General features: G+C 38.1%; 1 protein-coding gene across 4 annotated transcripts in view; it reads right to left on the minus strand.

The window, feature by feature from the left end:
* Positions 1-91: 91 nt before the first annotated feature.
* The window catches only part of VCL (vinculin), a 60,977-nt gene continuing 39,561 nt past the window's right edge, over positions 92-21,507 (minus strand). For 3 of the 4 annotated variants that reach the window (XM_027896113.1, XM_027896115.1, XM_027896116.1), the window contains exons 9-21: positions 19,786-19,939; positions 18,620-18,795; positions 17,494-17,684; positions 14,699-14,898; positions 14,035-14,163; positions 12,853-13,002; positions 12,181-12,289; positions 10,881-11,183; positions 10,197-10,321; positions 9,694-9,879; positions 4,113-4,316; positions 3,331-3,435; positions 92-2,656 (exon numbers count right to left, since the gene is read on the minus strand). In XM_027896113.1, coding sequence (XP_027751914.1) covers positions 2,510-2,656; positions 3,331-3,435; positions 4,113-4,316; positions 9,694-9,879; positions 10,197-10,321; positions 10,881-11,183; positions 12,181-12,289; positions 12,853-13,002; positions 14,035-14,163; positions 14,699-14,898; positions 17,494-17,684; positions 18,620-18,795; positions 19,786-19,939 — 2,179 coding nt within the window. In that variant the 3' untranslated portion in view covers positions 92-2,509. Of the gene's footprint in view, positions 2,657-3,330; positions 3,436-4,112; positions 4,317-6,512; positions 6,723-9,693; positions 9,880-10,196; positions 10,322-10,880; positions 11,184-12,180; positions 12,290-12,852; positions 13,003-14,034; positions 14,164-14,698; positions 14,899-17,493; positions 17,685-18,619; positions 18,796-19,785; positions 19,940-21,507 lie in introns of all 4 variants that reach the window. The other variant, XM_027896117.1, reaches the window with a different exon arrangement.

The following is a 21,507-nucleotide window of genomic DNA, read 5'->3' on the forward strand; positions in this document are numbered from 1 at the left end:
GAGAAACAACTGTTCTTTTGCTTTAGTATTTCTGCTGCTCTTGCTACAGCATTATCCACTGCTCCGTTATCATTACACCCACAAGCTGACATTTGTACAAATGCATTTTTATTGTTTTAACAGAACCAAAGAAAGATTGAAAACATTAGACTATACAATACATTTTGGTTTATAAACAAAGTTTTATAGTGGTAAAACATTTCCAAGTGACATTCATGGTCTTGTTCAAATTTTTGCTGCACTTTGGGTCTGCAGACCAATAGTTTTCAAAAATGCAGTAATTGCATAAGGTGGACAAGTATCTCAGCTTCTACAAAACAGTTTGAGAACTTAGAGCAAACATTCTTGAAGAATATCAAAGGCAACCATGATTCATAACTCTCCTGCAAACATTCATCAATAAACAAAAAGTGATCTTTGGCATAAACAATTATGTATTAAAGGCATTAGTAATATTGCATTAATATCAGTCAAGCAACTAAACAGTGATGCTAAAATAAAAAAATCTCACAGAGAAGCCTGAATTGGGACAGGGGGATGTGAGAAGCATTGAGAAGCAATACAGGAAGACTATTTAGAAAATCCCTTTAAAATAATCCCTACTTACTCAGTGTTATTTACTATTAAATAGAAATTACTACATTAAAATTATGTTAAAGATCTGGTATTAACCAACCAAATGCATCCAGGTTAAGGCTCTGGCACCCCTTCCCTCCTCTTCCCATTGCAGGTAACTGCAGGAAGAGAACACTAAGGAAAGATCCCAAGTACCACGTATTTCATAACACCCAGACACAAGGAGTAAATAAAAGACGAACATGTGCCTTCTCTTGCTGAGGTCATTTTGAGACAGATGTATCATCAACAGTTTAACTTCCCTTTTTAGATAACAGTGCAATGAAAGGGGGTGGAGGGGAGAAAATCCAAGTGTAGAGTAACTGTTGCAGAGAGGTAAAGGACAGTTCACTGTGCTGTGTCTCTTCCTTTGAACTGTTAAGACTGAGCAGTTTTTCCACAAGGACACTTTTTTTCAAGGTGGTTTGATCATGCAACAATTTTCAGCAAATCACAAGGGTATTATGATGTCAGTGCTGATTTGGGCAGAAGTCTGCAAGTACTCCTTGCAAGTATGGACACTCATTCTTAAGTTTTCCTTTCTGTCAAATGCCAAGAGACTACGAGGCAATTAAATGAATGTGTATGCATATATATATATATATAAATATATATGAAGGCATGTTAAATTATGGAAGGATAAAAGCATCACAAGTCCATTTTAGTGAGGGGGGAATTTGAGTGTCTTATTGTCATTTTGTTTGGGATTTTTTTTAAAGATACAGTAGCACTTTGTTTAATTCACTATTACTAGAACTTGAAAAAGATTTTCAGCCTCTAAACTCCAAAAGCAGTAAAAATAATGAGGTATGTGTAGCATTAGGAACCACCGTTTGCTGGGACCATCAGACTACCTAAATAAGGCTTCATGTCCCTGCAGAGCTCAGGATTCAAAAAGCTTATGCATTGTTGGAAACAAGTGAGGGTAAAGGTCTTGTTTAATTGAGTATCTTTATCTTTTAATTTCCACCTTGAGCAGCTGGAATAACATCAGATGAAGAGGGAAACAACTGCATGTGCTTGTTTGGTTTTCAAAAAGAAAGAGCCAGCACGTGGCAGTTTCCGGTCCTGGACATGCAGGCAGCTTAAGAGAACCCGGATTTTTCAGGTCAATCTATTGCTGAATTGAGCAAGGAGAGAACCCCGTGATTTAAGGTCTCCAGCCATGAGGCTTCATATTGACAACAGTGTGCCACGAACAACCTCTGCAAAACATTTCAGTACAGTACGAGAGTTCTGGAATGCCTACCTACAGGGTGACAGAGACAGCTCCAGTTTTTGTTAAAGTACTGTTGCCAGGTAAAAGTCAAAGGCAAAAAAAAAAAAATCAGTTCAGACATGGAATTTTAATCCTCAGTTTACAACTGTTCTGCTGCCCCACCTCCCCTCTTTTAATTAAAAGCCCCACACCATCATTTCTGCATGGTTTTAGAACAGCCAGCTAAAATCCTCTTGGAAAGTTGAATGTTTCTGTATCAATGATTTGTCCCTAAAAAACTGCCAAGTAAACAACAGTGTCCTAAACTCTCAAGGCAAGCTTAATGTGAGGCCCATGTTTTATATCATCACATGGAAACTACTGGAATATATAGTGCATAACTGAAATGTGCTCCTGGGAGTACAGAATTCACAAAGAGAATCTTGAAAAGCAAAACAAAAAAATTAAATTATAAGAACTGTCTACTGTTGGCAGCAAATTTGAGGTGTTTGATATCAAATGTGTTCCAAAGACATTTGAAATGCATTATCTTATAATTCATACCCTTAGAATGGGGCATTAGCACAAGCTAATCTTAAGCTCATGTACACAGCACCTTTTGCTGTTCATATATCTCTTCTGTTTCCAAAAAAAGGCATTTTATGTTACAGAAAACAATACTTATGTGGCAAGTGTTTACTGATACCATGGGGTTTTTCTGACCCAGCGAAGAGTGAATCCAGCATCTGTTCTTATCTTAATGGATGCTGCTTCAGCTTCTCTCACAGTTTCCTTCACAGACTGCATGAGATTCTGGGCATTATGAACCAACATCTCAGTTGCCTGTCAAGAAGAAGAATTTCCAATATATCAGTATTAGGACAGCAGCATGGAAACCCTTTGTGCACAAAGACTCTTAGTACAAACAATTCAGGTAATTGCTGACTTAAACTATGAAAAAGTAAGTGAAGCAACTAGTCTATGGAAACCAGCAAGTGTTATCCTGACTCAAAATAAACAAGACTTTTCCCTTCTTCCCTGTATATTTGTCCAAAATCTGAATTAAAAAAGAAGTTTAGCATTGCTAAGTAGAATAACCTTTATCAGAAGCCAAAACTGCAGGATTTCACCTGAAAAGATGCATTTGGAAGGTAACTGAGCTGCAGGGACGTGACATGATGCTGGAAAATAAACATTTTCTGCAGAATCCACCCGAGGGCGCCCCTGCCCCTCCCCGGTCCAGCCTGCCGCTCAGCTTTTTTTGCCAAATCGGGGAAATCAACAAGCTGTTCATAGCAACATCAGAACAGAGTAGCTTTTTGCCTCGTTCCGCTATTAAACTGTAGCTTTTGAGCCAGAAACCAAGCTGCTGTTCTAAAATTATCTTCACTGAACAGCTAAGGTAGGCTTCCAAACCTTGAGTTTGCAGAACACATCTGATAGAACATATTGTATATTTTTTCCCCACAAAACTAATGAACAATTCCATGCTACCCAACAGTTTTTACACCTCTTACCTGTTCCGACTCTTCATCACTGATATTAGTTCTGCCCAGCATGGTAGCTTTGACAGTGGAGAGAATTTTCAGCTGTGTACTGATGGTTGGGATTCGCTCACAGACCTAAGGAATGGGGATAAAAAACACTTCACATTGTGAACTGAACCAATACAGTATCTATTGGGTTTTTTTTGAGATAAACTTGTTTATTTTCTTTTACTATTAGAAAAGGAATAAGACAGAGGGGATCCTATAACCTTCAAGACTTTCTGATGAGCATTGGTAGGATACTTGAGTCTTATTTTACTTGTGGGAATTTTTGGGGTTCAGTCAACACTTTTCCTTTCTTCCAGATATTTCTCAGGGGTCTGCTTGGTTAGAAATGGCATGATGCATATTTATTTGGTTGAAGACTGAAAAAAACTAGAGGAGTGTTATATTTCTGTTACTATTCTTTCATGCAAAGGAATGAGTAGATGAAATACAAAACAACGCAGACTTAGGACAGACCAGTATTTGTATTTTTCAGTACTATTCAGAAATATTACTCTTCAGTTATATTTTGTATTAGCAGTATTTTTCAAAACCTCTTTGGTCACAAGCATCTTCCACTCGTGTGCAATCAGATCCTAGCTTTACAGAATATATATTCCTAGAGGCTCTAAAAGTAGACCCAGAACTCGACAGAACTTTACAAGCCAGAAAAATTCACAATTTATTGGCACAACTCCAGGTCTCACCCGCACTGCGAGAGGAACAACAAAAGCACCGCCTGAGGTGTTTACAGGTGAACGCGTTACCTGCAGGAGGTTTGTTCTGATGCGCTTGTCCGTGCACTGCTTCGCCACCTCCTTGGCCAGCCGCGTGACCTCGTCGGACGCCTTGGCGATATCCTTGGCGCACTGGATGAGGGCCCGCTTGTTGCCGCTGCCGCCTCTCACCAGGCGCGACATCTCGGCCATGAGCAGCGCCATCCGCTTCGCGGCCGCGATGATGTCGTTGCCCTGCGCACAACAACAGGGCAGCGTCAGGGCAGGGCAGAGGCTTCCAGAAGCCACCACCGAAACGGCAGCCTACGTTTTGGTGGCAACACTTAGAAGAAGTTAAGGATGGAAGAACCATTTGTGAACACAGAGGAGGTTTCTTCAAGGAACAGGGAAGGTCTGCACTAATTACACATTTCTGACGTTTTTGTTCCTAACACTGAGGGGGAAAGTTCGCTTCAAAACTGAAAAAGAAGTTGTAAAGCGTTAGCTTGTCCACGGAATGAGAGTTACTGCTCTGCTGACTAGATTTTAAAATAAAGCATGTTATTAGCATCTGAAATTCCAGATTTCCCCCAAACCCACTTTTTAAAGTTAAAAAATGTGCTAAAGAGTCTGATAAACCAAATAGCACTGATTAAGTTAAATAGTTGTAGTCATAACAGTTGAGCATAAAATTTTCAGTGGCATATGAAACTGAAGTTGTTAAAGCATAAGCTATGCTGCTGTAACGCTAAAGGATAAACAGAAGAGAATCTGACATACAAAACTTTTGTCACATGTAATGTGGAAGTGAGATGCAACTATTACTTTTAAAAAAAAGTTATTCCTTGAAAATAAGTCTTCCTTTTTGATAAAATCTCCCCCTTTAAAATAAACCTTCCAAGAGAGAAGAACATGGTAGTTCAAAAAATAATCTACTGATATTTCTTACGTTAAAATCCAAATTTCTTGTTCATCAAAAATTACAGTCACAGAAATACATATGAGAAATATTTGAAATATGAATCGTGACCAAGGCAAAACCATTTCTTAGACACTGTTCCAGAGAGAAACCTAGTGCCAGGGAAAGCAGACCTAGCTGATCAATTGTTAGTAGTCTGTCAGTATATTTAGTATATTTATATTATTCCCCTTTGTAGAAAGTTGTTAGTCAAAAGTGAACTGTCTGGTACCTTGAAGCATTCTTATTGTGTGGATGAAATATCACCAGAGTGAGTTTATGTATTAGCACACTCTTTCCTTGGTGTTATTCCACAATTAATGGCCAAAGTTCAGAGTAAAGAGTATACAGCGAGAACCCAACTTAGCAAATGTATTCTCAACCCTGTGCACACACTTCCATGACTCACTACGAGCAAATTTAAGAAGATATCCCAGACATTTTGCAGATACAGGTGACACAGAAAGCTGCACTATTCATTACCGTGACCTATGAGCTAAACAGTTTGCTAGTATAACCAGTTAGGATGCAAATGACATAACACAAAACTTTTCCATGTTTTCACGTAGAAGGATCAAGAAATTAGGACCAGTGTCATTTACGAAGCCCTCTAACAAGTTATCCAAGCATCAGAATCTGAAAAGGACAACAACATTTTTAAAGCCCTTTTTATTAAAATAGTTCAGTAAATCTCTCTGTATAAATACACACACGTACATATACACACACCCCTAACTTTTGTTAGTTACGGGACACCAACCTTATTTTTTGCAGCATGCTATGAAAAGTGCCCAGTCTTGCAAACATTTGTGCTTAGACAGAAGAGACAGGCTACTTGTGAATGTCTGAACCTCATGTTAGATTTCCACTGGTTTCATATAGACACGATCTCAATTCAGGAGCTAACAGCATTCAGTGCAGCTTCTTCATTAGAGAACTCTCTCAAGACCAGCATTTGCAATACAGCCCAGTGCAAGCCAGCAGTCAGTCAGTCAGTCCTCTTCCATGAACACTGCCACACAAAGCCATTCCTTGTTGGAAGGTATTGTAATTGAAGGTATCAATGGAGGCAAAGCACAATAGACACCTGAAATGACTTCTTGAATGCTGAGTACTCTGCTGTATCCGGAAGTCATTAAGAAACCATCAACCGTGGCTTCCCAGGTAGGCCAAACGAATGGAAAAAAGAACAGGAAAGGGGAGGGAAGAAAACCCCTGTTATAATTTGAAGACTGCCATAACAAAGAAGACCAGGCAGATGCAAAGGGAGAGGAAGCGTTTGAATATTAATAAGTGACCCAAATCAAGCTTCAATCCAGCATTGACAAACAGATCTAGCAAATTCGTGAAGCCACTCTCAGTCCTTACAATGAAGTGCAGACACACTTATTAATTCAGAATGGCAGGACCCGGCAGGGATCAAGAGTGATGCAAATGTGTCACGTTCCAAATGGCTGGATGCACGCGGATCAGTCCCCGGGACTCAGGAGTACCTTACTAGACCACTTGGTTGCTTCGCGATGCAGAGACTGAGCAGCAGCCAGAATGGGCTGGTTAACGGGCTGATTGGTTGGCATTAACAGCAGCTCAGGCTCGTAATCATCTTCAGTGTCATAGGGGAGAGTGAATTCAACATCTGCATCATCCTCCTCATCTATATCTACACCAGCCTCAGCCGCTTCATTAATCACAGTCACATCAGGCTTTGCAGGTGGCAGCAAGGGTGGAGAAACAGGGGAAAGTTAGTACAAGAAGCAGAATTTGGTAGAAGAGCACAAACTGAGCAGTTTTAGTGACCAAAACATCCTCTTGGCCTTTCAGGATCTGACAAGGCAGCTCTAGGATCAGGTCAGGGGGAGAAGGGGAACGAATACAAGATTAGCAGAAAGAAACAAACATTGCACCTGTGAATCAAAGATACCAGAAATATTAAGAACTTGCAATTCAAATATGCAGGAACGTTTTTCATCTGAGCACACAGCTTCTACAGACAGAGGCTGACTCACAGAACAACATTTTTCTGGCAAGACAATGGTGAAATGAATGGATTTTCTCTTTCAATGAAAGCTGTTCTGACTGTACAGAAGCAGGCACAGCAGCTGATGGCTGTGGGTTTTGTGCACAGAGAAAGCTTTGTATGGAAGCCCGTTCATATATATGATAAGAGGAAACAGCAGCAGGAGCACAGGAAAACCACTGACACTGCTTGTTGTAGAGAAAAAAAAGAGATGGGATGGGAAATGCTGTAGAAGTGAGCACTGACGTATCACAGAGGACATGTAAAAGAGCAAAACTGGGTTATGAAAAGAGGAGGTGATACTGGATGTTATGAATACCATGAATATAACAGTTCTTAAAAAAGACTGAAACAGAATTAGTAGAATAAGAGGATTATGAAACATATGATACTGTTTTGCCACAATATGTTGTATCCATTACCTTCAAAAAAAAAAAGAAAGAGGATTCAAGCAAATATATTGTGTTAGGGTAGATCAGGGAAGAGGTGAATGGTATAACAGTACAGGCATTAATAACACAGCAGCATTTCAATACAAAAATAGCCTACAACTTTGCAAACTATTTCTTCAACCAAAGTCAAGTGTGATAAAAGTCAAGGTACCCTTAAAAAACCTGAGGATTTTCAACTGCGTTTTGCTTAAGATATGGCCTTTTATTGAAAAAAACCCATCCACACCAACGAAAACACAGAAGTTTTAGAAGTATAACTTTTACATAAGGCCAAATGAACTCACCTTCAAAAGCAGCTTATATTTAAGTCTTAATCTAATGAAAAGTTTCCAAATATCCCACATTCTATGATTTATCCAAAGCAGGGGGAAAGACAGGGAAAACTAAAGCAATAGACACTGTTTGGTTTGTGCTCCATGATCAAAATGGAGAACATGAAAGCCCAGAAAGCCACTCAGTGAAGAGAAGTTTTTGTAAAGAAGGAGAAAAAAGAAATAGATTTTAATTCTTACAAGACTGACAAACGTTATCAACATTTTTTAAAGACTAAGTACTTGTTCACCCCCACGCACTTTACTACAGGTGAAGTACCTTACCTTAGTAGACTAAAGTAATTCAGCAAAAGAGCAAAAGACAGCTGACACACAGTCTGTTGTGATTTAGTATGAAGAGAAGACTTTATATTTCTTTCTGGGTTAACCCACATTCCTCATCAGCACTGTCCATCAATCCCTCTTCCACCCAACAAAGTGACTTCAGAGACTACAGAAGTGTTTTTAAAACTTATTCCCCCAAAACACTGTCAGAATAACTGAACTTCTATTGCTAAAATGGTACTGCTAAAAAAGATTTAGAAGGGCAATTGCTGCTTTAACTTACTGGTTTGTTGGTCTCAAATTAGAGAAACAGCAATGAAAATACTGTTTTATAATCCAAAGTCACTGAGCTTAGGTCTCTTTCATAATCAGCAAGGAGTTTTAACTTCTTATTGGCTTTGATAAATATTTTAACAGTTGTACTACTTAATTTAGAATGCATATAATAGATATATAGGCAAATTAGTATTTGTATGGTAAAAGCATTTTATTACCTACTCTGTATTGTTAAGTTACCCATTCTGGGATTCCAACATCAAAATACTTTTAGGAAGCTGAAATTAAGGCTTTTAACCTCAGAACTACCTTCTGAGATGAACAAGATGTTCCAGGACTGTCCCTTCAGTAACATAAATTATGTTTGCTATATCCCGAAGGGAATATATGGGGGAAATAGAGCTTTTCATTTTGGGGGAGAGACACCCAAACAGATTTGCAGAACTTTTGTATTTTATCTGTACTTCCAAAATAGATGTTCTTTAAAGCCAAATCACTGACGTTGATTCTATAAACTATTCAAGTTTATCTCCTCACTCATCATCTAATTTGTTGGAGGAAAAAAAGGGAAGTTTTATAAGCTGAGTTCTGAGTCTTTAATTTACACTTGCAGAAGCCTAAATCTCAGAAGTTCTTATTCAGCTTCTGTCAGAGAAAAAATGTAGCTCTTTGGGGAAGGGGGGCAGGGGGGAAGAGAGAAAAATAAAAAAAAAAGATATCAGCATTTGCAAGACTGATGAATTCATGCTACTTTGTCATAGCACTGAAATGGTAAGGAAATTAGGGATTTCAGCCTTGATAGCAAATGTGGCCCATTAAAAAAAAAAGAATGAGACCAGGCCACTAACATATGGTCACTTTTCCCATCATAAATGCACCAGATTAACTGCAAAGTAACTTGCAGCTTCTTCCAGAATTAAGACAAACCAGTCCATGATTCCTGCAGCTGGCATCGGCAACATCCATACAGACTTTTCCATACAGACTTTTCAAAGTCACTTAAATATAGCAATCAGCTTGTCAGCCTACACAGGCACAAGTATTAGTGGCTCTCTAGGCAATAGCAGCAGCAAGGATCACAAACAGCTTAGCATACAAGGCATAGCTGTGCTCCCAGGGGTATGTTAAAAAAGCATTCTAGCAATTCTAAGTATTAGAACAGTTGACCCTAGCTCACTTGGAACTTGAAAGGGTTTCTAATTCCTCCTACTGCAGTATTTTTACTATTTGGTCTATGGAAGACCCTGTCATAATACAACTGAATTTGGACGAAACACACAGATAGTAAAACCAGAAGATAACCCTTTTAGTGCACAACACACCAACTTCTTACCTTACTAGACCATTTCCGGGCTTCATCGTGCAGCTGTCTGGCAGCCATCATCATGGGCTGATTAATTGCTTCTCCTGCTTTCTGCTCTGGGAACTCTTCATCCTTTTCTTCAGGTGGTGGTGGTCTGGGTGGAGGAACCTCACCTTCTGGAAGTGGTGGTTTTGGAGGAGCAAGCTCATCAGTCAGCTAAGGAAGGCAAAAATCTTACTCAGTGCAAGGCAACAGTGCATAGATTGAGTAAAGGATGGTGTCATGGCAAGACATGATTGTATGGACTCAAACCTTTTTCCAGTTTTTCAAGTGCATCCCGTTAAAGAAAATACCATATTTTAATCTATTCTTTTGAAAGCTAGATTGGTATTTTTTTAGACTTGAGGCTACTTGTACGCATGGCTGGTCTGACAGTACCTTTTATTTCTAAGGAATAAAAATATACTGAAGTAATTTTGGTGTGTAATCCACACAACAACTGCGTATTTTACTACAAACTATGCTGCACTTACATGAAGGTGCTCAAGATCAGGAGGAGGAGGGGGAAAATCTGGTTCCTGAGGCTGGAAGGCTTCTCTGACTTTGGCCACAGCTCCCAGAATTCTGTATCCAGAATCCAAGAAACTCTTCTGCAAACCTGAACAACAAGCCCAGTACCAATTTAATAGCATTTGGTAATATTCAGAACACTACCTCCAAAAATTACTTCTATAATGTACTCTTCCAAGTACACTTATATGTGTGTTTAAAAACTACCAAATTGCTTACAGTGGACTTGCACATTTGAAATCTTAGTGTTGTATGCAACATGCATAAAACAGGCTGAGTAACAGTCACTATCAATAGCCAAAGTAATTCCCTGAACAACTTTTAGAATCAAAGAAATTATGTTAAATTTTCTCATATAAAGTAGTACTACTTAAAACTAGTAACAAATACTTCTAATTATGATTATGAAATCATATCAAATTAAAAGGATGAATCCATTTTCCCTTGAATATGCCTTTGACTGCATTTGAAAAGAGCAGGATTCAGCAGTTAGGGGTGTGACCTTGATTTCATCATTCTGTGAGATTGAAATGTATACAATATTTGCATAAAGAGGATACACAGCTGTATAAGAAAAAATGAGCACTAGTTCACATCATGTTCAGTCAGTAAAAAGCACACTTTAAATCAGCTGCCTGAATCCTTACCAGGATCAGAAATGTTTCCTGCCACAGCTTTAGCATCCATTACCATGGGTGATATAGTTTTGCTTAGCTCATCAGAGGCTGCTTTAACAGCCTCCCGAAATTTAGGGTCTTCGGAATTTTCCACCTCCCTCTTTGCCACCAGCAGGATGCGGTTTGCTCGCCTTGCAATGCTGGTGGCACCAGCTACCAGCATCTGAGGCTGCATGTTGGCCATTGCAACTTTACACTTATCAAGATCTTTCTTAATAGCCTCTTCTGATGCATCCAACAGAGATTTAGTGTCAATGGCTTCATCCACCAACCCTGAAATAAAAGTTAAACACATCAGTATTCTAGTGCCATCTGTGGAAAGGGATATTTGGTATTCCATAGGCAGTTCACAACTAAAAAAGTACGTATTTTAAAACTGGGGTGTGGGGAAGAGCAGAAGAGGACATGGAATTTAGACTGAATGTACCACTGTAGTTACGCTTCTGGATACGTGGTACCCCTGTCACAGCAGCCACGGTGAAGCTTTTTAATCACATCCCAAGCTCTTACTCATCTACCATGGAATGTTGTTTCAGTCAAGAAACGGCTTATACAGCATATACAGCAGAGATTCCTTTCTCCCACCAAATTTTCCTAAGCAGATTCAGTACTTTTTGTACCTCTCCCATTCATTCAAAAGGAAATATCCCCCTGCTGTGCTTTTACATACCGGTGATGCAGTGACAAAGCAGTAAAATTTACAATACCCAGTAAAATTTACAATACAATTTAATCATTGGGATGGAGAAGGAGGTAGCATACAGTCAGCTGTTTAGTAGATCAGTGCAAAGGACCTGCACTTGGGAAGGACTGAAACATTTCAGTGTCCTAGCCAGATTCAACAGATCAGCAGCTTTGCTTTGCTCACTGCATTCATCAAGCTGAAACAACATTTTGAACATGTTTTCTTATCCTCACTTATCTGTCCTATTTCAACATGCCAAGATTATGCAGAAAAAACCTTAAGTTGTCACAGTGATTTATTGCTAGAAGAGCAATTGCAATAAAAAGTAATGGTATTCTGGTTTTCCTACAAAAGAACCAAAGGGGTATTTGCTCCCCTCAGCTCAGTATTAACACATACGAAGCTATTTTGCATATGCTGTAACATATACATATTCCTCATGTCCGAGAGCACATTCCCACTTCTCTTATTTTTAATCAGTCATTACTCTTATGCATGTTTCATCAATCCAAACAGAATGGAGAACAATCTATACAAGTTAGTTAGCCACAGGTAGGATCTTCAACAAAAATTCCTTTTTTTTACCTGTCATTTTTTCTACATTATCAATCCATTGGTTTTTCATGGTCTCAAAATGTTCATAAGCAGCTTGATTCCCAGGATTTCTCAGGAGGATACGAGCAGCTGATACTACCTGCCAATGGAAAACATTTTTAATTATCAGTATATATCAACATCACACATATTCTTGAAAATGCATTTGCTTTTTCAGGACTGGATGTGTAGCTCCTCATTTGAAATACTAGTTCATAAATTCTAGTGCAACATGCAGCTGCTTGAAGATCTATAATATTTTGGAATTTGTTGGCACAAATACTTTTTTCTGGAACTTAACTACATACTAATATATCTTATGAACAACTCTTGAAAGCATTAAAGTGCAATATTTATTACACTACCAAAATTTTAGGTGGAAGTGCATGCTAGAGCCTTTTTTTTTTTCCACTTATGTATTTTACTAAGCCTCAAAATCATTTTAAGTCATAGACACTTCTGTCAAAAGTTGATGAGTAAGACATGAAATGTCATCATTTTGTTCTACTTGGTATCATGTATATAAATATTTGCCATTCCCTTTTAAGAGTGTCAGCGCTACGTTCCTTGCTGGTATCGACATCAAGAGGAGAAGCATAAGGAAAATTGCACAGGAATCATCCTCAGCCCTTGTAACAGCCCCTCCAGCCCAAGGAAGCCAACCTGGGGGGTAAGTTCCCTTGCTGATTTCACCGTTGCCTGAATGCCCTCCACAGTAGTTTTATTTGCAGTTCCAACTGCAGCTGCTTTTTCTGCTGTAGCTCCGAGTTTAGCAGCATGGTTTTCAAAGTTTGCTGCTCTTTCATCAAACACCTAGTTATCAGAAGAGAAAACACATTAAAAAAAAAGCCCAAACATTCCTAACAGAATGCACAATTTCTTCAAAGTGTCAGAGACACCTTCATAAAATCCACACTTAATTCATCCTGAGAGGATGCAAGAAGACACAAAAGCTTTGAATTTGTTTGATTTTTTTTTTTTATCTCTACATTACTGGACTTGCTTCTTTACTAACTCAGTTGGGCAACTAAGGATACATATATACTCTATAGCTTTGAGGTATTAAGTTCAATTATTCCTGATGACTCTGCTGCAACAAATACTATGTTAAAACTATTTTAGCTCATAGGGATTTATCTTCAAATCCATAATCCAAAAGTACCTATATTTTAAAGATAAATAAGGGAGTTTACCCTAAAAATTGAAGTTTCACCTTGGATAAAAACTCCCTCCTTTCACAATCCTTTCAAGGAACAGAATACTTTGACAAAAAGCTATCCTGTCATAAAGCTGAATTCTCCAAGGCCTTGGGAATCATTTTAGTCATGTTTAAAACAAACCAGACAAACAGAGCTGCCACACACAGAGTTTTAGATATTTCACATGCAGCCAGTAGCTTTGAAGTATAGGAAACAATACCTAGGAGGAGAACAGGTTGAATCTGTTGATAAATCCTGGCATGAATTTGACTATTGTAATCAGCTTATGTAGTGCTGATATAAAATCCACTAACTAGTGTGTCAGCAGTTTTTGCCCAAGAATTTTCAGCCAGCTGAAGGCAATGTGATACCAATATCACATGGAGAAATTTGTGTCATTTACTGAAGTCAGGGACAACAGAATTTCCAGGGATATACAATTCACAGTCTCCAAGAGTCCAGAGAGAGATTTGCATAGTAATAATTATGCTGTCAGAGTTAATAAACATGTATGAGAAACCTGAGGAAAAAAATACCAATTCATTTTTCAGAACACTGGTTTATTTTTCAAAATACCAATTCAGGTAAAATCAAACAATAAGTGAAGCTTCACATGGGAAGGAAAAGACCACCTGGGTATACTTGCCTCATCTCTGTTGGGAGCATCAGAGGGAGCAGTGGCTGCAACTGCTAACAGTTTAATAGGAGTTGTGGTGTCACTAAAGACATCAGAAACTTCCTGGGTCATTGCCTCTTGCATCCGTGTTTTAAGATCCTTAAAATACAGGAAAATTATTGGCATATGATATAGGGATAAAAAGTTTATAGGGATTTAAATTCCATAAAACCTCCTCTAGTAAAAAAAAAAAAAAAAAAAAAAAAAAAAAAAAAAAAAAAAAAAAAAGCCTATTCAAATAGCAGATATTAGGATAAAACAACCTTAAAATCATGATTAATTACCTTTTATATAATTTGAAATACACGAAGCTTACATACTATTCCTGGAAGCAGCATTAGAAGCTATGAGCAGAACCGTTTGAGATCTTGCCCCTCAAATTTTCAGTGCTAGCACACTATTTTCTTTTAGAAGAGACTTCCATTTTCCTACTAAATTGTTCACTTGGAATTAACTCCTACAGCATGATAACAAGGTCTTTGTAGAAAGTTTGGTTTGAACATCTCAGCTAACCCAACAGGTTTTCTGGAACACTCTTCTTTTTATTGATGCCTCGCACACACAAGCACTTGATCAGAGGAGTGCAAGTACTTCAGTGTATGATGTGCTGGCCTGCACGAGAGCAGACTGTTACCTTCAGCGAGTCCTGAAGCTGAGCAGCGATTGCCCTGGCCTGAGGAGACTCCCCCTCCCCTCTGGCAGCGAGGTCAGCGAGCTGAGCAGCCAGCTGGTCCACACGGTCACACTTGGCAAGCAGATCTTGCCGGTAAGGGCCCATCATGACATTGGCCAAACGGCGACCTTCGGCAACCAGACCCCGGATTGCTGCCTGCCCTGTGGGGGAACAAGTCATCTTGCATCAGCATCCAGCGGAACAACACTCTGAACGTACAAATCAGATGCACCATGAAGTGCTGCATTCATATATGCACACATCAGAAGTCTTGGGTTTTTAAGAACACCTTTCTAGGTGGTGGAAAAGATCTTCTGCAGTTTACCCTTGAGTAATTGCAATTCAAACCCCCCAAGGAATTCAACTCTCTTCAGTTTCTTTTTGCTTAATTCACCAAATCTGGCTAGAGATGCATCCTCTTCACCTAGGGTGGTCTGACAGAAGTTAACCGTGACAGCTGTCAGGTATTTCTACATAACTAATCTGTTAACTCCAACAGATTCCAAGTACTGCAATTCATCCCCAAATCATTAGAAGATGAGTAGCAGAAGCAAGAGGAAAAGCCAAGTACAAAACATAAATTAAAAAAAGCGGAATGCCCCCTCCCAGAATTCCAGAAACCATGGGTAAGAAGTGTCAAGTACCCTGGATTGGAGGGGACAGAGGGGGTAGGGAACACCTTACAAAGACTCTGCAGAAAACTGAAAGTTTTTGTTTAAAAAAAAAAAAAAATCATTTTAGCATAGGTGATTCCCTTCATTTGCTTAAAGACGCTTCCTGCTCTTTCATAGGAACGTAACTCTCTGCTCTTTCAATAATACAACAGCAGTATTCTTTTAAAAGAACTCATCATATGTTAAGTTCATCAAAGATCTACTAAAGAATAATTTAAAGCTAATGTAATCCAACTTTGTGATCAAGCTCAAAATTACTTAGGAAGTTGTCACGGTACCAAACTATCCAAGAATCACTCAGCACTGCCACCATCATTTTAGAAAACTTTAATTAGAGTAACTAAGTTTGGTGCTGTTGGAATGTCCCAAGATGTTTTCCAATTACTCTTTTGCAAATTTAAGTGCAGCCAAGCAAGTACCCTTCACACACCAGTTTACTATTTCAGTACATCTTGCTGAGTTTGTATGTGGCAATTATTACTACCTCAGCCATCACTTAGCTCGGGTAATTCAGAATATGAGTGCAAGTCAATATTTGTAGAAGCCCACACTAGTCAAGTGGCTTACACGTATATAAAATAAAATATACATTCTGCCTTCATTTTATGTCAGAGTTCAGAGTCTGTTGAAGCACTGCCCTGGGTTAAAAGCAAACCCATGGGGTTATTTGTAACATGGTCCCTACTACTGCAGAGAACACTGAAGTATTTTACAGTTATTACAGCACTGAAAATATTAAGCCAAATTCTACCAGAAGTGCTGTCCAGACTGAAAAGAGAACATATCTGATTTATATTCTTAATATATCTTAATATACCCTGCCAAGTGCCAGTGCAAGTGAAAGACATTTAAATGAAAAAAAACACGTACAATGACATCATGTTACAACTAGAATTTTCTTTCTTAAACTACAAACATTAAAGTTATGGGACATGCCACATCTTGCATCTCTACGCACATTTGTCATACATAGTACTCCAGCATTTGATTAAAGTGACTGTTGAGAAACTTCAATTCTTCAGCAAGCCCCCAGTATGCATGCAAGCCTTATGATTTATTAGATCATTAGAGACTTCAAAGGGGATTTAAGTTATCTGTTTCTTTTCAACTAAAAATAACAAAAATTAAGTTTAGGTTTTCTGTTTTTGTGAGCCAACCACTGACAGGTTATTATGTTCAAAAAAAAAAAAAAATTAGGAAGGTTTTCAGCCACTGTCAGAACATCTCAGGAGACCTATCTACCACCTTCTCGTTCATCTCATTCTGTATGCAACATGCTCATCAGAAAGTGCAAAAACACTGAACCCCAATATTCAGTTTAAAATGTTTCCTTTACACTTCCCAAGTGTCCAAGCTATCAACATCATTCAGCCTTTAGTTCAAGAATCTGCCACTGGTTTATTCACACAACAAAAGTTATCTAGACAGGTGGGGAGAAGTGTGAGAAAGAGGTATTAAAGATTTGCAGTTATACTATTTCTTATAAGTCATCAGGATCAGCTGGACTGCTCAGCTGGAAAAAAATACTCAATCCAGCTTTCAACCTTCATGTATACTACTTGCAATAACATCAGGAGGAGAAAAACAAGAAATTTCTGAAATGGTTTACAATAAACATCCCCTTTACAATAAAGATCCCCTTTCTCTTTAATTAGTAGCATTCTCCTCAGATAACCCAGAAACCACACAAGAAGTGATATTTTTAGGTCAGGTTTATGAACGTTTTTCTCTTCTCTGAAGGAATTAATTACTCAATTTGCTGATGTAGGTATAAATTAAAATTCAAGATACTATATTTGCATAAGAGCAAGGAGCAGTCTGTCTTTGTGTGCTGTAAAGCACAAGTTCTCCTATTCTTTAGGAATGAACAGGAAAGTTGTTCTTTCCAAAACACAAAGAGAATCACGGGTCAGCTTGACTCTATAATTTCACAGCCAGGAGTTGGCTATAAACCTCCAAGTCTCCACATCAGTGAAGAGTCAACACATCCTCAGCATCTCAGAAGCAGTTGTTTCCACCACAAAAATTACTTACCACACAATTCACTGTAAAACTGGGGGAAGAACACATGGAAACACTCACCTACTCCCCGATCAGCAACTGTAGGATTGTCTATCCACCTTTGAGCTTGTTCAATCTTGCCCTCCAAATGGACAGCTGCTTTAACTGGCCTAGTATTTGCCACAGCCCTGTTTGTTTTGGACTGTAAATTCTGAAGTGATGTAGCTATTTGCTTAGCCAATGCACGGGCCTCAGGAGAGTCACCTTTCCCACTAAGCATTAAAAAAAAAGAAAAGAGTATACTCGTAAAAAGACCATTTACAGATAGTCTCAAATTCAGCAGGAAGACACAATGAAAGTTACTTCAACTTTCTAAATAAGGTGAAATTTGACACTTGAGATGAGACTCGGAGGAGCAATTCCCTGCTGTGGTTCAACACAGCCCGAAGGTTGAAGAAGGCACAGTACTGTCCTTGCCAAAACTGATGTATGACTCGATTACCCATATCCACGGCTGTCTTTTGAGCAACTGCAATAATGCCATACAGATTACAAGCAGAAATGTAAGAGGCCACAGGCTGAAGGCTATATGTAAACTTGACAAGAGGTAGCACATTAGGACCTGCAGCAGCTAAAGCTCAAGAGAAACTCAAAGCATCAAACTAATGAAGCAAGAAAAATATTTATCTCCATATTGCAACTGGCCTTAATGAAGATCACAGTTCATACAATAACCATTTCTCCTCTTCCAGTCTCAAGCAACCTCCTTGTAGAGCTGATACAGAACTATAATTTCTGGAAGTCTTTTACATAGTTTGCAGTTACAGCTTAGAACACTGATGGAAGTGGTAGATATTCCACCTTGACATTTACTAAACTGCTTCACAAAAAACAGGGATGACATCTACCTGTATAAACAAACTTAAATTCCACATTACCTCGTTGTTTTGACAGTACAAATGAGCTCACTTTTGGCATCAGTTTGCTTGTCAAATATTCCATAAGCAGAAGAAAGAAAATATTTCCAGATAATACATCTTCAGTTACTCTTCCTTTTATTTTGAAGAAGCTAGTGCAAGCTAGGCTTTTTCTTTAATTTTAATCATCATTAATCCAATTAATCATCAATATGTTGATCTTGCTCAGCACTGTGAGCAGAAAATGATAATAATTCAAATAAATTAATGGCGATGAAACTAATACGTACTGTCGTCGCAGATCTGACAGCTTGGCTGTCAGAGCAGAGATTTCCCCCAAGGAACGAAGGATATCATCTCTTTCTTTGGGCTCCTCACACAGTTCTGCAACTTTCCTTGCTTCAGCCATAATTCCTCGGATATGTTCTTCTCCTTCACTGCCCCCGTTAGGATCTGCAAGCCAATTCTTAATACAAAGAAGTCATGTACAGATGAAGCCAAACAATAATATTATTTCTATAGATGCTTTAAAAAAAAAATACAGCTTTCAAAATTTTATTTAAGAGAAAATACTTCTCAAAAGCAATTTCTGTTTATTAGATACCATGAAGTTACTCTGTCTGATAGTTGTTTTGAAAAAGACATCAACCAAGATAATATCTACCCAAAGACTTTATATTTGCTCTCTCCACTCAACATTTGCCAGCAATATTTTCAGAAATAAAATTTAACTAATGCCTTTACAGATCGATAATCTAGCTTTCAGAAAAAAAGCAAAACAGATGCTCTTGAGCCCACTGGGGCACACTTTACTAAAGTGTTCCAGCACTCTTCCTAAAGTGTTCCAGTAGCATTTCATTTGATAAATATGTAATATTAATGTAACTTTATATATTGATAATTATATACACATACCTTTAGATAAGGCATATATAACGTGTTTATTTAGTGACCATCACAGTCAACACTGGGTAACAGACTGACCACTGAGAGATATTAAGTCACAAAAATAAAGGATCAATTAAAAGAAAATGCAGTTTCATTGACATTTTTCACTTTTGTCATGAATATTAAGTTCTAAATCCCAGATTCCACTCTCTAAACAGAACTCAAAGAAAGGGCTCTAGTTTTATCCATAAGTCTGTGCAGTCTGAAACTCCTCTACTCTTTTCCTTAATAAGATTAGTTTATATGCAAATTTAGCATGTTCCATCATTTTAATGTACTAATTTTTAGTAATGCCCAAAAAGTTATCCAAAAAGGTCATGAACTGTAGCAACACTCACAGCACGCTGTATATTACTGACTTTAAGATTTTTTTTGTTAAAACGAATACTCCTTATATGTTATTCCGATCAAGTTTTGTTTTGGAAACAACTACAGTAGTTCAGAATAACAGCTCTAACAGCAGTAACATCATCACGTTCTGAAGTATTTATTAAATCCCTGGTGGTACCTGAGCAGCATCAATCTTCTTAGCAATTGCCTGCTTAGAGTTTGTCATGGCCTCCAGTTTGCGGGCTGCATTCTCCACTTTTGCAGTGAGCAAGTCCAGACCTTGGGACACCTGCTGTGCTTTCTGCATGGCCATGGGTGTGCCACCCTGTCCTCTGCCCGAGACAAAAAGAGCACACAGAGTCAGCTCAGGACTGAAAAAAACCTCTTTTCTAGTGAAGAGACAACAAAAACTGCTTATGAGCACTCACAGCAATTATTGCAAGAGATACAGTATTTAATCAGATTTTCCCACCCTAAGAAAATAAAAAATAACTGAGGAATAACACGACAAGAAGAGATAAAAACTAAGTTTATTTTCTCTATTTCAGAATGTGACATTTAGCATCCTCAGAAGAATAAACATTTTTTAAGTGTCACAAAGTAAGGCTATTTATGGATATAGTTGCATTAAAGTACACAGGACAAAGCCTCTTATCTCCTCATTTATAGACTGTGGCAAAGGGTCAGAATCTGCAGCAGTTATGTCTCCCCACACCTAACTGAAGACAGCAAGTCAGTAAGTGAAGATAAAATATCTTACCTGCCTCAGTCATGTTGACAAAGTAGATTAAGGGTTACAGGCTATTGGTAAGAGATCTTAAAATGCTGAGAAGCATGTTAGCAAGACAAATTTACTGGGTTGTAGAAAACAATTTACAGCACTGCCGCTGTTTGTTCAAATGCTTATGAGTTAGAAGTTGGATAGAAAGATTACTTAGAACCATATGCCTCAGTGTGTTTGTTTGCATGAGGAATCTCATGCAAAAAAACTCTTCCAAAATCAGCTGGCTACTGGAAAGCTTTGTTAGCATGTTAACTTAATCAAACTCCTAACTTTAAAAGACTAAAGTAACTGTCAGGTCAGAGTTTCAAGATACCTTTCTTTATACTTTATATTTCACAGACTGAGTTGAAGTTATTTACATCTTAAACCAGTATATAAACTAATTCATTTGTTAGTAAATCTAAATCCTGTCTCTTCCTTTACCTCCAAAAACTGTACATCATACAAAGCTGACACCAGCCACTGCTTTACAAGAAGAATAAGAGTTTTGCCTATTTTCTGACACTGTGCAAACACTGATGCAAAGCAGATCTTAAATTCTCTCAGGGCAATCAGCTGAGAATCCAAGAGAAGATAAACTAAACCCAGCTTCTTATCCACTAGCACTGTTACAGCTAATATACATCATTTCAATGACAGTCTAACCTGCATTTCTTAATTTTGGCCTTTTCAGCTTTTATATAGCAAACTAACAACTCTTCCTGGAAACTATTTCAAGCTTGTGTACACATCACTGCAACACTTCAGAGCTGAGCAGTCTATGGATTTAAAGTGATAGTAGGGAATTCTCATTCTTGAAGTGACTCAAAACACAGCTCTCCAAATAATTTGCATTTGCTCACTTCCTGCACTTCACTGGGGCCTTAAACCTTTTTTTTAAATTATTTTTTTAATTTTATTTTAAATAAAACATTCCTGAGTTCTGTTGCTTTTTCAAACAGTTCAAAACATTCATTAATATTAAGGAGAAATATTATACCATTAAACTATTACCTGTATCCTTAATGGATAACAATGAATAGCTTTCTGGGTGTGGTATTTTTGCAGGGTGGGGAGGAGTGTTACAACAAAATAAAGAAACCAATGTTAGAGCACTCTAGTTAAACAATTTACTAC

This window comes from Empidonax traillii, unplaced genomic scaffold (assembly GCF_003031625.1).
Source record: "Empidonax traillii isolate 1590-97213 ecotype Southwest subspecies unplaced genomic scaffold, ASM303162v1 scaffold481:size658601, whole genome shotgun sequence".
NCBI classification, from domain to species: Eukaryota; Metazoa; Chordata; class Aves; order Passeriformes; family Tyrannidae; genus Empidonax; species Empidonax traillii.